Raw genomic sequence first — 15,000 nt, 5'->3', positions numbered from 1 at the left:
TCACATTGGGCCTCATTCACGAAACTGTTTTTTTCTTACTTTTGTTCTTAAGAAACATGCCTACGATAAACCAACATGAAGCATGCGCAGAGTCTCGATGTTAGCGTGTTCCAGGTGTATCTGATGATGAATGCCACTTGTTCCTTAATTGGATGCTCGTGCCTGTTGATGCTGATTAGCAGGGAGACGCCCTGCCAACTCCATAAAAGGCCCGCTGTCTGAAGGGTCGTGCGCAGCTGGAAAGCGTTACTGGAGTGGTGGAGAATGGCAAACAGACCCAAGAAGAAAAACTGTAAGAGGTGGAGTGACAGCAAGAAAATATATTGCGGGGTCCAAGCTCAATTTGAAAAGACAGACAGACAAAACTTTACAGAAGGTAGAAAGACACAAAAACTGACGTGAAGATCAGACATGCAGTCTATTAGTTACGGCTTAACACCGGCTTTAGTGTTGGTCCCTGACTTCTGTCAAGGTTACTAAGTAACAACTTCGGAAAGGACAAGTCTGGATACTTTTCATGAAACTTCAAAATGGTCACAGTCCATCAGGGACTTGAACTCACAACCTTGTGGCCCAAGACCTGAGCTGTACCACTTCCACTTCTGTGAGCCACAGTGGGGAAACCACACAAAGGGACAAGTGATTGATAGGTGACAGTCCCATATTGAAAGCCTCAGAAAGAATATTATAACTGTATTAGCGCCCCACATTAATCAATTAACACATGGCTTTACAGACATCATGCTGAGAGTCCAGATATTATTTGTCTTTAGTTTGATGAAGATTGATCAAACTATCTTGAACATATCACATTGTCAATTTATCAAACTATTTGCAGCTGCACATTTCCATCTACCGTACGCTCAGTTTTTAAGATATCATTACAATACAACACTGTGGGATCACAGTCAGTTTTTTGCTGTAAACAGAGGGGGGGTGAAGTCAGGATCGGGGGAGGTACCAGTGTACGAAAGATTGATCTCACTTCAGCCGACATGTTCTGAAGATTTCAGCTCTCTAGGACATACGGCTGATTTTTAATGAATTTTTGAAGTTGTGACTTTAATACCTATGAAGATTTGCTTATTATGCAATAAGCCACGCACATTGTTTCAAATGTTGGCGAACAGTTGATGAACAGTTAATGAGTTATGGCCAATTTAGTGTTGGGGTGTGTTTCATTAAAAGTTTATTGGTCGATAAAAGCCAAACCATTTGACCTATCAATAACCTTTATACAACTTTGAAAGAGGACGGTCCCAAGATTGTCCACACCAAGTTTCATGTGAATGGCCTAGGAGGAGTTGCGAAAAAAGTGTTTCTTAAATAATTCAAAATGGCGGACAATACAATATGGTGGACATTGAATTGGTTGGATTCAGCACCTTCCAAAGAATCTATTGACACAAGAATTTTCAGTCTACGCCACACGGTTCAGAAGTTATTGGCCAAAATGTAAAGTTGCTTGTTATAGCGCCACCATCTGGCCAATATGTGTGGGCTGCCTTGCCTGAGTAGTGGGGGGCCGCAGGAGCCCACCGGCCAGATATGACTGCTGTAGGAAAAAGAAAGAAAGAAAGAAAGAACAATTCCAGCAAAAACACTAGGGTTCTCATTACTGATGCTGTCAGTGCTGCAGCATCAGAATGAAATGAAGAAGACACGGTTTGACTTACAGTTAGAATCTAAACAGCGTCGCCACAGTCTAACTCCAGATACATGCAGTTTATCAGCTGCAGGCGGACGGCAGAAAGGACCGGAGGTAATATGGAGACTGAGCCGCCAGGTGTCAGGCATCACTGGTTCGACTCACGCAGCTTCTCTATCTGATGGTCAGCTCAGACTTCAGGCTTCATTAATACTGTTGGTTCAGACTGTAGCTGCTGTGTACGCACGGTTCGTGAAGGAGGCCCACTGTGCTACACTGCTGCTTCTGAGGTTCACAGTACTGCAGTACTACTCCAAGTACTAAGTACATTTGTAAGAATATGTTGTTGAATTTGTTTGAATACTGTGTTTTAAAATATAAAACATTAGAAAACAGATGAAGTCGTTGTTGCACCTTGTCTATGAGCTCTTCACACGATGTCATCAGCTGCTGTCTCTGATTGGCCGAGGCTCGGTGGGCGTGGCACTCTCCGCTCAGACTCTCCGCTCGCTCCTGGATGTATCCCATCATCCTCTGCACCCCTGCCACCTGCCCACTACCAGCGAAGAAGAAAATTACTGATTGCAGAATACTACTACTGACGGTCACTTTATTCATTTCTTAACAAATTAATGAATAAAGTGACCGTCAGTAGCAGTGTTCTGCGGTACCTCCCACCTGTCAGTAGCACTGTTCTGCGGTACCTCCCACCTGTCAGTAGCACTGTTCTGCGGTACCTCCCACCTGTCAGTAGCACTGTTCTGCGGTACCTCCCACCTGTCAGTAGCACTGTTCTGCGGTACCTCCCACCTGTCAGTAGCACTGTTCTGCGGTACCTCCCACCTGTCAGTAGTACTGTTCTGCGGTACCTCCCACCTGTCAGTAGCACTGTTCTGCGGTACCTCCCACTTGTCAGTAGCACTGTTCTGCGGTACCTCCCACCTGTCAGTAGTACTGTTCTGCGGTACCTCCCACCTGTCAGTAGCAGTGTTCTGCGGTACCTCCCACCTGTCAGTAGTACTGTTCTGCGGTACCTCCCACCTGTCAGTAGTACTGTTCTGCGGTACCTCCCACCTGTCAGTAGCAGTGTTCTGCGGTACCTCCCACACTCCCACCTGTCAGTAGTAGTGTTCTGCGGTACCTCCCACCTGTCAGTAGCAGTGTTCTGCGGTACCTCCCACCTGTCAGTAGCAGTGTTCTGCGGTACCTCCCACCTGTCAGTAGCACTGTTCTGCGGTACCTCCCACCTGTCAGTAGCACTGTTCTGCGGTACCTCCCACCTGTCAGTAGCAGTGTTCTGCGGTACCTCCCACCTGTCAGTAGCACTGTTCTGCGGTACCTCCCACCTGTCAGTAGTAGTGTTCTGCGGTACCTCCCACCTGTCAGTAGCAGTGTTCTGCGGTACATCCTACCTGTCAGTAGTACTCAGCAGTCTGTGTCCGGTCTGTAGCGCTGGACTCGTTGCTTCCTGGATCCTCCTCTGCAGCTCCTCCTGCTTCCTGTTCAGTTCAGACAAACTGACGGTCTGAAGGTTCAGAGCTTCAACCTGCGACTGGAGAGCAGACAACAGCGCCAGGGCCTGGAAACACAGAGTTACCATGGTAACCAGAGAAACACAGAGTCACCATGGTAACCAGACAACACCGCCAGGGCCTGGAAACACAGAGTTACCATGGTAACCAGAGAAACACAGAGTCACCATGGTAACCAGACAACGCTGCCAGGGCCTGGGAGACACAGACACAGAGTTACCATGGTAACCAGTGTTACTAGCTCAGATGTTACTATAGTAACTTGTGTCACCAAAGCTTGCAGGTTACCATAGCAACTAGTGTCAGACATTTTGAGTACCAGATGCTCAAAGTAAAACTGAAGAGCCGTTCAGCAGCTAAAACCATCCAGACCTTTTTCAGTTTGTTTCCTCTTTAATAATTAATAATTAATATCATCATGTGACTGAAGTGAAGAACAAACACTGAAAAAGGATTCAATGAAACATTCTGTGGCTCTCATCTGTGCTGTTTACAGTGTGTGTTTGTGTGTGTGTGTGTGTGTGTGTGTGTGTGTGTGTGTGTGTGTGTGTGTGTGTTGTTTGGTCAGCAGGGGGCGGTGTTACATCAGAGCCAGGCTCGTTACTGTCTGTTAACAGTCTGAGTGAAGAGACATGAAGAGGAAGTCTGAACTGAACAGTCATGAACTCTGATCATTAACATCATTATTAATGTTTAATGTGATCTGTGGGTTAGGTTAGGTTAGGGTTAGGGTTAGGGTTACGACGACCCCCTGACCCCCCCGACCCTGACGACCCCCCGACCCCCCCCCGACCCCCCCAACCCCCTGACCCAGCAGTGTTACCTGGTTGGCTGAGGTGTAGAAAGCGTTGCTCTCCTTCAGCTGAGCTTCTCTCAGCCTCATGCTGGTCCAGAGCTTCTGCTTCAGCTCCACCAGACTGCTGCTGCTCTGCTGCAGCCTCCGCAGATCTGTGGTCTCCTCTGATCTGGATCCAGGCTGCAGATCTGTGGTCTCCTCTGATCTGGATCCACACTGCAGATCTGTGGTCTCCTCTGATCTGGATCCAGGCTGCAGATCTCTGCTCTCTGATCTGGATCCAGGCTGCAGATCTCTGCTCTCAGATCTGGATCCAGGCTGCAGATCTCTGCTCTCAGATCTGGATCCAGGCTGCAGATCTCTGGTCTGGACCAGGAGCTTCTCCACTGTCACACTCCAGTCCTGCAGAGGAGAGGGAAGAGAGACTCGGTGTTGTGAAGTGTTAGTGAATTGGCCGCAAACTCATGGCCTCATCTACAAATAAATGATGTGGAAAAAATAAAGAGATTTAAATATGATTTACATATTATTTGTATATGCATGAGCATAACCGGCACAAAGAGGTTTTATTCTCTGACCGGTGCTGTTAGGCAGCTTTCCACTCAATGCACGGTGAATCGCTATTCGCTCTGATTTGGTCGTTTTGGTGATATAATGCACTCTGCTCTGCACAAACCTGTAGTGAATCTGGACTTCCATTTTAGTCAAGTGTTGAAACAAGTAATAATAATAATGATAATGACAATAACCAGTGCTATGTGCCAGTGCGCCTTCTAGCATGTGCTTTGGTAATGTAATCTACTGCTGTAGTTACATCTCATCCTGTGTAATGGTTCTGCTGGATCTGCTGGTTCTGCTGGTTCTACTGGTTCTACTGGTTCTACTGGTTCTACTGGGCCGAGTACCTGGGCTTCAGCTTCAAACTGCCTGTGTCGGCTGAGGAGCTGCTGGGCTTCAGTCAGAGAAGATCCCAGCTGGTCTGAGGACAGGTAGAGCTCAGCCTGGGACTGGAACCACTGCTGCACCTGGAGACAGATCACATCTTATCACATCACGTCCCGTCACGTCATGTCACGTCCCGTCACGTCATGTCACGTCCCGTCACGTCATGTCACGTCATGTCACGTCATGTCACGTCATGTCACGTCATGTCACGTCATGTCACGTCATGTCACGTCATGTCACATCCCGTCACGTCATGTCACGTCATGTCACGTCATGTCACATCCCGTCACGTCATGTCACGTCATGTCACGTCATGTCACGTCATGTCACGTCATGTCACGTCATGTCACGTCATGTCACGTCATGTCACATCCCGTCACGTCATGTCACATCCCGTCACATCCCGTCACGTCATGTCACATCCCGTCACGTCATGTCACGTCATGTCACATCCCGTCACGTCATGTCACGTCATGTCACGTCATGTCACGTCATGTCACATCCCGTCACGTCATGTCACGTCCCGTCACGTCATGTCACGTCATGTCACGTCATGTCACGTCATGTCACATCCCGTCACGTCATGTCACGTCATGTCACGTCATGTCACGTCATGTCACGTCATGTCACATCCCGTCACGTCATGTCACATCCCGTCACGTCATGTCACGTCATGTCACGTCATGTCACGTCATGTCACGTCATGTCACATCCCGTCACATCCCGTCACGTCATGTCACATCCCGTCACATCCCGTCACGTCATGTCACATCCCGTCACATCCCGTCACATCCCGTCACGTCATGTCACATCCCGTCACGTCATGTCACGTCATGTCACGTCATGTCACATCCCGTCACATCCCGTCACGTCATGTCACGTCATGTCACATCCCGTCACGTCATGTCACGTCATGTCACATCCCGTCACGTCATGTCACGTCATGTCACATCCCGTCACATCCCGTCACGTCATGTCACGTCATGTCACGTCCCGTCATGTCACGTCATGTCACGTCATGTCACGTCATGTCACGCCATGTCACATCCCCATCACATCCCGTCACGTCATGTCACGTCATGTCACGTCCCGTCACGTCATGTCACATCCCGTCACGTCATGTCATGTCCCGTCACGTCATGTCACGTCATGTCACGTCATGTCACGTCCCGTCACGTCATGTCACATCCCGTCACGTCATGTCACGTCATGTCACGTCATGTCACGTCATGTCACGTCCCGTCACGTCATGTCACGTCATGTCACGTCATGTCACGTCATGTCACGTCATGTTATGTCCCGCCCCATCCCGTCCTGTCAGGTCACATCACCAGCTTCCCAGTACAGCCACAGTCCCTTCGACTCCATCAGAGCAGCTGGGGGTTCAGTGCCTTGCTCATGGGCAGCTCAGTGATATCTGATGAGGGACGTGAGTGTTTCAGTCCAACTGGATCCTTCAGGATTCAAACCAGCAACCTTCAGTTCCTCAGACTTACCAGCCACTCAGAAGTCTCACTAGCCAAAACATTTTTCTCTTTAAATCTAGTTAAAGTATCACAGAGAATGTAACTCCATGCTTTTTTTTGTTTTATTAGTAATGATGAGGTTGATTACAGACTGTTGGCTGTAACTCAGCAGTCAGACTCTCAGTGTAAATCTGTCAGTCTGGATTAAACACTCAGCCAGTCCACCTGCTGGCTATCTGTGCATGGTCTTTCCTTCACACACACACACACACACACACACACATAAACACACACACAGCCTCTGACAGCTTCAGTCATTCCTCTTCATTAATGCTTCTGTGAGTTTCAGTTTCCTGGTTGTTTCAGTCTGACTCACTCAGCTCTGCAGCTGGAGGAGGAGCAGTGACTTCCCAGCATGCAACACTGATATTTATAACCAGAACACATGATGACTGACAGGACAGCAGGACTGCTGCAGACACTCTGATTACTATATCATATACTGCTGTACACTGCTGCAATATATAATATACTACATACTGTACACTACTCCAATATACACATACACACACTATATACACTATTATAATACAGTACTCTAATATATAATATACAATATATAATATACAGTATTCTAATGATATAATATGCACAGGTTAGGTGTGTTAGGGTTTGCATGCCATTATTCTGTCATTTTTTAGTCAGTTATCTCAGTTCAGTTAAATAGAATGAGTAATTATTTTCCTGAAGATCCAATGGGAGCCAAGATTTATTTCTGTCTTATCTTACAGCTATTAGTGCTGAACAGCGTTGAGCAGGATGGTCAGAACATGACGAGCTCAGCAAGCTCAGCTCATGGATATACAGTATATACTGTAAATAAAAATCTGTTAGCAGGAAAGCCAACAGCGTCCTGAACTGCTGTGTCGTCAGTCTGGTCTGATCTGATCCCTCAGGCAGACCATCCAGACTCCAAGCCTGAGACTAAACAGGACCAAGTCTTCTTTTACTGCAACTGCTGCAGGTTTTCTTAATTCACAGAGAGTGTTTTATGGTCTTTGTACTCTATGCTGTGTTTTTTATATAGATGTGTATGTGATTTGTGTTTTTTATACTTGGCTGCACAACAAATTTACCATCTGGCACAATAAAGTTATTGATTTGAATTGAACTGATATTTTGTGGGAAAATCAAAGTGGAAGACAAACGATAAAGAAACAGAAAGAGTTACAGAGGTTTGAGATCTTCTGCCTGTTAAACTCTTCACTAGCCCCCTGATCTATACAGTAGCCCCCTGATCTATACAGTAGCCCCCTGATCTATACAGTAGCCCCCTGATCTATACAGTAGCCCTCTGATCTATACAGTAGCCCCCTGATCTATACAGTAGCCCCCTGATCTATACACTAGCCCTCTGATCTATACACTAGCCCCCTGATCTATACAGTAGCCCCCTGATCTATACACTAGCCCTCTGATCTATACACTAGCCCCCTGATCTATACAGTAGCCCTCTGATCTATACAGTAGCCCCCTGATCTATACAGTAGCCCCCTGATCTATACACTAGCCCTCTGATCTATACACTAGCCCCCTGATCTATACAGTAGCCCTCTGATCTATACAGTAGCCCTCTGATCTATACACTAGCCCTCTGATCTATACACTAGCCCCCTGATCTATACACTAGCCCTCTGATCTATACACTAGCCCTCGATCTATACAGTAGCCCCCTGATCTATACACTAGCCCTCTGATCTCTGACATGACAGCACAAACTATCTGTTCTAATCTGTTCTTGCATCAGAACCGACCTGTTCCTGCTGCTGTTCCCACTGACGGACCATGATGCCGTTCTGCAGCTGCTGGTCCACCCTCCTCCTCCTGTCCTGCAGCGTCTCCACCAGCTTCTCCAGCCTCACCGCGCTCACGCTGCCGGACCGGGAACTCTGGGAACTCTGGGAACAGTTCGTCCAGTCATTAACATTTTCATTCTAGTCATTTATTCCACACTGACCCCCTCACCTCCTGCAGTACCCCCCCCCCACCCCCACCCCCCTCACCTCACCCCCCTCACCTCCTGCAGCCCCCCTCCTCTCCTCTGGAGGGCCTCAGTTCTCTGCAGCGCTCTGAGTTTCTGCAGCAGAAAGTCGCTGCTGCTTAAAACCTGCAGAGATTTCCCCAGGAGATCTGGAGTGAGAAGTTAAAGGACAAACAATGATGATGAAGTAGTTGTAGCATCAGTGCTAACAGTAGCATCAGTGCTAACAGTAGTATCAGTGCTAACAGTAACATCAGTATGTGTACCTCTCCTCATAGTTTTGTATTTGAGCTGCAGTTCAGTCAGTCTGTCCTCCTGTCTGGACTGAAGCTCCTCAGCTGCATCTATACTGACAGAAAACTACAGACAGACAGACAGGTGGAGAGACAGACAGACAGACAGACAGGTGGAGAGACAGACAGACAGACAGACAGACAGACAGACAGACAGACAGACAGACAATATTGTTATTTTCATACATTACATTTAAAAGTAATATCAATGTCCCAAACTAAACACCCAAGCTGCACCAATGAAACTGTATTGATTATGTATTGATTTGTCAACAACTCAGTGAGTTTCATGTCATTTTCACTTTGCAGGATCACACTGTGGGTCAGTAGGTCGCTCTGTTCTCCACTTTCTGGTCTCGTGGTGAAAGTCAGACTGCAGACTGTCAGTCAGGAGACTGTAAAGCCTCTGCAACACACATACAGTTTGACTCAATGTTGACTGGGTGCTGACAGCTTCCAGTATGACCAGTATGATTCCCACCAGCCAGTATGAGCTGGTGGGAATATTTTCCTGCTATCAGAGCCGAGTGTGTGAACCAGGAAACAGACTGGAACAACAGACTGGAACAACAGACAGCAGGTTTTATCTGCTGCTGTTCCACTCTGAACACTGAAACTCTGAAATGTTTTCCTGTTATTCAGCAGCAGCCGACTGTCAGACTGATAACAAAAACCATCATGTCATCAGTTCCAGACGAAGACTTTTTTCCATCATAAACAGACAGTGTGTGAGTCTGAATCCTGGAAACCACAGAGGAGAACCAGGACAGAACGTTCTGCTGGGACTGGACCTCAGCAGAACCCAGCAGAACCCCGCAGAACCCCGCAGAACCCCGCAGAACGCTGCTTCCATGTTCGATTAGGAGCTGTTTACCTCTGGAAATGAAGAACCAGCCATGAGACGTCAGCTGACTGAACTGCAGCTCTGCTGTTGACCTCAGTGATAACATGGAAATGTGTTTTGCTGTCCCTGAAATGTGTTCTGAACTGTCTCTGGGTTTTGCTGAACTCTTATTCCTCTTCTGTCTTTCATTCTGCGGTCACACACACATTTCTCTGTTGTCTCCAACATGTCGACTTTTCACTAACTAAGAAAAACAGCCTTGTAATCAGTTTGACTGCTATCTGTTTTTTCAGTTTATCTAACTGGTTTTAAAAAGGTTTCATCAGCCCAAGAGTTGAGAGAGCAGCAGGAATCAACTGAAGGTAAAACATGAACATCACCAAAACTGGAGTTAGGAGGTTTTCATTCAACAGCGAGGATCGGTTCCATCTATTGTCAGGCTGCTGTGACCTCTGACCTTTGACCTCCTTACTGCCGGTGTCTTGTCATGTTGGAGATCTAGGACCTGAAGCTGAGTGGAGTCTGACTGCTAACAGACTCTAGATGTGATTCATCTTCCTCAGTTTGACTCGATGAGCTCCGTGTTTCAGATTCCTCTGCTGTTGTTGTGTTTCCTGGCTGTGTGGCGTGTGGCTGTGAGCCGTGCTGATTGGCCGGCTGCCAGTTTATCACCGCCAGCTGTCGTCTGAACATGTCAGCTGCTGTTTGGCGTCTAAAGCGGTCCAACAATGAGCTTTCTGACTGTTTCAGTCCTCCGGTCCGGTTTACGACCCGGAACCAGCTAGGAAACAGCAGACCGCTTCCTCTGCAGGAACATGATTTTCATTCATATTTAAATCTAATGTTATGTGGTCACAGGTGTGTTTATCAGGTATTTTACACCATGTCTCAGCCAATCAGGAGTGAGGACTGTCACCATGTGGTTGATGGATTTCAGAAGCTTCTCACCTCCAGCGCTCGGCTGTAGAAGTCTGCAGCCAGCGTCAGAACCTCCAGTCGTCTCTCCAGCAGGCTGACGAGGAGCGACCATCCCTCGCTCAGAGACGCCGCCATCGCCTCGTACACCTCTTCCTCTTCCTCTTCCTCTCCCTCTTCCTCTTCCTCCTCCTCCTCCTCTTCCTCCAACTTCCTCCTCCTCCTCTCCTTCACCGCAGCCAACACTCCTCTCTCATGTTTCTGAAACAACAACAACAATGGAAATGTAGCTGTTAGCAGCAATGAACAGGTTACCACAGTGTGAGTTCTCTCACTGCCCTGCAAGGCATTGTGGGTATTAGAGTCTTTGCTGTTACATATCAACATGTGGCTTGGTAGATGTATTTAAAATCATGAGTATGAGTAGTATGAGTAGTTGTACTTTTTAAAGGACAGCAGGGAACTTCAGTCCTTGTTTGATTAAATGAGATACTTTGACAGTCTGGATCCTTTAGACGTTAAGATGAATGAGTAGTAGTATTTTCCCAGCATGCAGCTGGGTGTTTGGGTCTGGTAACATCAGATCAGAGGCTGCTGGCTGAAATTTAACACATATTTAACTGTGAGGTCACATGGTGTGGGCGTTGTCATGGTAACGGTATTAGTGATTAGTAGCTGAAGTTCTGAAGGTTCTAAATTCGACCGTCCTCTGGTGGTCGCCGTGGTTACTGCCGTCTCTGACCCCGCCCTCTCGTTAGAGCTGGGAACCAACAGGGAGGCTTCTCATCAGAGTGACTTAATTACACACACACACGCACACACACACACACACACACACACACACACACTTCAACAGGACACATGCTGTTATGGGAATCAAACCTGAGACCTTCCGGTAACAGGACGGTCTGTCAACATCTTAAAATGTAAATACAGAGCTCCGTTTCCAAAGCAGGAAAGGATTGGGTGGAGGAGACTCAACTAGAAACAGGAGGTCAGTTAGGGTGTGGAGGTCAGCGGGGAAGCTAACCTGAAGCTAACTGTTTCAGCTGCTAAACTGAAGCGTTAGCTAAACTTTTCATGTGACCAACAGGTGAAAATGTCCAGTCCAGTTCCTGCTGTTGGCACATAATCCTTTACTGGAGCAGGAACCTGATCTGAACTGGATTCCTGTCAGCAACATGGAGTTGAACTTTTAGAGTTCAGGATCATTTTACTAACTGCTGTCAGACTGTTGATGTGTTGGACGCTCACTGTAAAACTCACTGATGAAGACATTAGGTGTGAGTGTGCTGCTGCTAAACTGTATGGATTAAATGAACTAGTTTGCCTCACTGCTCTGACAGTCTCTCACTGTGTCTGTTTCCATATTGGGAGTGTTTGTTGCTGATGTTGGTTTGGTAAACACAGCAACAAAACACTATCAAACACCAAACACTACCAAACACTGTCACACACTACCAAACACTACCAAACACTATCAAACGCTACCAAACACTATTATCAAACACTACCAAACACTGTCACACACTACCAAACACTATCAAACACTACCAAACGCTACCAAACGCTACCAAACACTATCAAACACTACCAAACGCTACCAAACGCTACCAAACACTATTATCAAACACTACCAAACACTGTCACACACTACCAAACACTATCAAACACTACCAAACGCTACCAAACGCTACCAAACACTATCAAACACCAAACACTACCAAACACTGTCACACACTACCAAACACTATCAAACACTACCAAACGCTACCAAACGCTACCAAACACTATCAAACACCAAACACTACCAAACACTGTCACACACTACCAAACACTACCAAACACTATCAAACGCTACCAAACACTATTATCAAACACTACCAAACACTGTCACACACTACCAAACACTATCAAACACTACCAAACGCTACCAAACGCTACCAAACACTATCAAACACCAAACACTACCAAACACTGTCACACACTACCAAACACTATCAAACACTACCAAACGCTACCAAACACTACCAAACACTGTCACACACTACCAAACACTATCAAACACTATCAAACACTACCAAACGCTACCAAACACTATCAAACACTACCAAACACTGTCACACACTACCAAACGCTACCAAACACTATCAAACACTACCAAACGCTACCAAACACTATTATCAAACACTATCAAACACTACCAAACACTATCAAACACTACCAAACACTATCAAACACCATAAAACACTACCAAACACTATCAAACACTACCATACACTATCAAACATTACCAAACACTATCAAACACTACCAAACACTGTTACACACTACCAAACACTATCAAACACTATCAAACACTACCAAACACTATTAAACACCATAAAACACTACCAAACACCATAAAACACTACCATACACTATCAAACACTACCAAACACCATAAAACACTACCAAACACTATCAAACACTACCAAACACTACCAAACACCATAAAACACTACCAAACACTATCAAACACTACCAAACACTATCAAACACCATACAACACTACCAAACACCATAAAACACTACCATACACTATCAAACACTACCAAACACCATAAAACACTACCAAACACTATCAAACACTACCAAACACTACCAAACACTATCAAACACCATACAACACTACCAAACACCATAAAACACTACCAAACACTATCAAACACCATGAAACACTACCAAACACTACCAAACACTATCAAACACCATAAAACACTACCAAACACTAACAAACACTACCAAACACTATCAAACACCATACAACACTACCAAACACTACCACACACTACCAAACACTATCAAACACCATGAAACACTACCAAACACTACCACACACTACCAAACACTACCAAACACTATCAAACACCATAAAACACTACCAAACACTATCAAACACTACCACACACTACCAAACACTACCAAACACTATCAAAAACTACCAAACACTATCAAACACTTTCAAACACTACCAAACCCTATCAAACACTACCAAACACCATAAAACACTACCAAACACTATCAAACACTACCAAACACTGTCACACACTACCAAACACTATCAAACACCATAAAACACTACCAAACACTATCAAACACCATAAAACACTACCAAACGCAAAAAAACACTACCAAACACTATTAAACACTACCAAACACTGTCAAACAATACCAAACACTACCAAACAATATCAAACACAATACAACACTACCAAACACCATAAAACACTACCAAACACTACCAAACACTATCAAACACCATGAAACACTACCAAACACCATGAAACACTACCAAACACTACCAAACACTATCAAACACCATGAAACACTATCAAACACCATGAAACACTACCAAACACCATAAAACACTACCAAACACTATGAAACACTACCAAACACTTCCAAACACTACCAAACACCATAAAACACTACCAAACACTACCAAACACTATCAAACACTACCAAACACTTCCAAACACTACCAAACACCATAAAACACTACCAAACACTATCAAACACTACCAAACACTTCCAAACACTACCAAACACCATAAAACACTACCAAACACTATCAAACACTACCAAACACTACCAAACACTACCAAACACCATAAAACACTACCAAACACTATCAAACACTACCAAACACTTCCAAACACTACCAAACACCATAAAACACTACCAAACACTATCAAACACTACCAAACACTTCCAAACACTACCAAACACCATAAAACACTACCAAACACTATCAAACACTACCAAACACTACCAAACACCATAAAACACTATAAAAAACTACCAAACAGTATCAAACACTACCAAGCCCTATCAAACACTTTCAAACACTATCAAACACTATCAAACACTACCAAACACTATCAAACACTATCAAACACTACCAAACACTATCAAACACTACCAAACACTACCAAACACTTTCAAACACTATCAAACACTATCAAACACTATCAAACACTACCAAACACTACCAAACACTTTCAAACACTATCAAACACTATCAAACACTATCAAACACTACCAAACACTATCAAACACTATCAAACACTATCAAACACTACCAAACACTATCAAACACTATCAAACACTATCAAACACTATCAAACACTATCAAACACTACCAAACACTATCAAACACTATCAAACACTATCAAACACTATCAAACACTACCAAACACTACCAAACACTATCAAACACTATCAAACACTATCAAACACTATCAAACACTACCAAACACTTTCAAACACTATCAAACACTATCAAACACTATCAAACACTATCAAACACTACCAAACACTACCAAACACTTTCAAACACTATCAAACACTATCAAACACTACCAAACACTATCAAACACTATCAAACACTACCAAACACTTTCAAACACTACCAAACACTATCAAACACTAATCTGTCAGAAAATCTCTGTATTATTTTAATTTGTAATCTCAGTTTG

At 45.0% G+C, this 15,000-nt stretch overlaps 1 protein-coding gene across 1 annotated transcript in view; it reads right to left on the bottom strand.

Moving 5' to 3' along the window:
* The window catches only part of ccdc141 (coiled-coil domain containing 141), a 37,870-nt gene that overhangs the window by 19,490 nt on the left and 3,380 nt on the right, over positions 1–15,000 (bottom strand). Inside the window, exons 3-10 of the mRNA XM_078286141.1 lie at positions 10,514–10,687; positions 8,695–8,788; positions 8,498–8,577; positions 8,202–8,345; positions 4,882–5,001; positions 4,004–4,378; positions 3,061–3,227; positions 2,063–2,204 (exon numbers count right to left, since the gene is read on the bottom strand). Of these exons, the coding sequence (XP_078142267.1) occupies positions 2,063–2,204; positions 3,061–3,227; positions 4,004–4,378; positions 4,882–5,001; positions 8,202–8,345; positions 8,498–8,577; positions 8,695–8,788; positions 10,514–10,687 (1,296 nt within the window). The remainder of the gene's footprint in view (positions 1–2,062; positions 2,205–3,060; positions 3,228–4,003; positions 4,379–4,881; positions 5,002–8,201; positions 8,346–8,497; positions 8,578–8,694; positions 8,789–10,513; positions 10,688–15,000) is intronic.

The sequence above is a fragment of the Centroberyx gerrardi genome, chromosome 10 (genome assembly GCF_048128805.1).
Source record: "Centroberyx gerrardi isolate f3 chromosome 10, fCenGer3.hap1.cur.20231027, whole genome shotgun sequence".
NCBI lineage: Eukaryota > Metazoa > Chordata > Actinopteri > Beryciformes > Berycidae > Centroberyx > Centroberyx gerrardi.
This window is presented reverse-complemented; position numbering and strand designations above follow the sequence as displayed.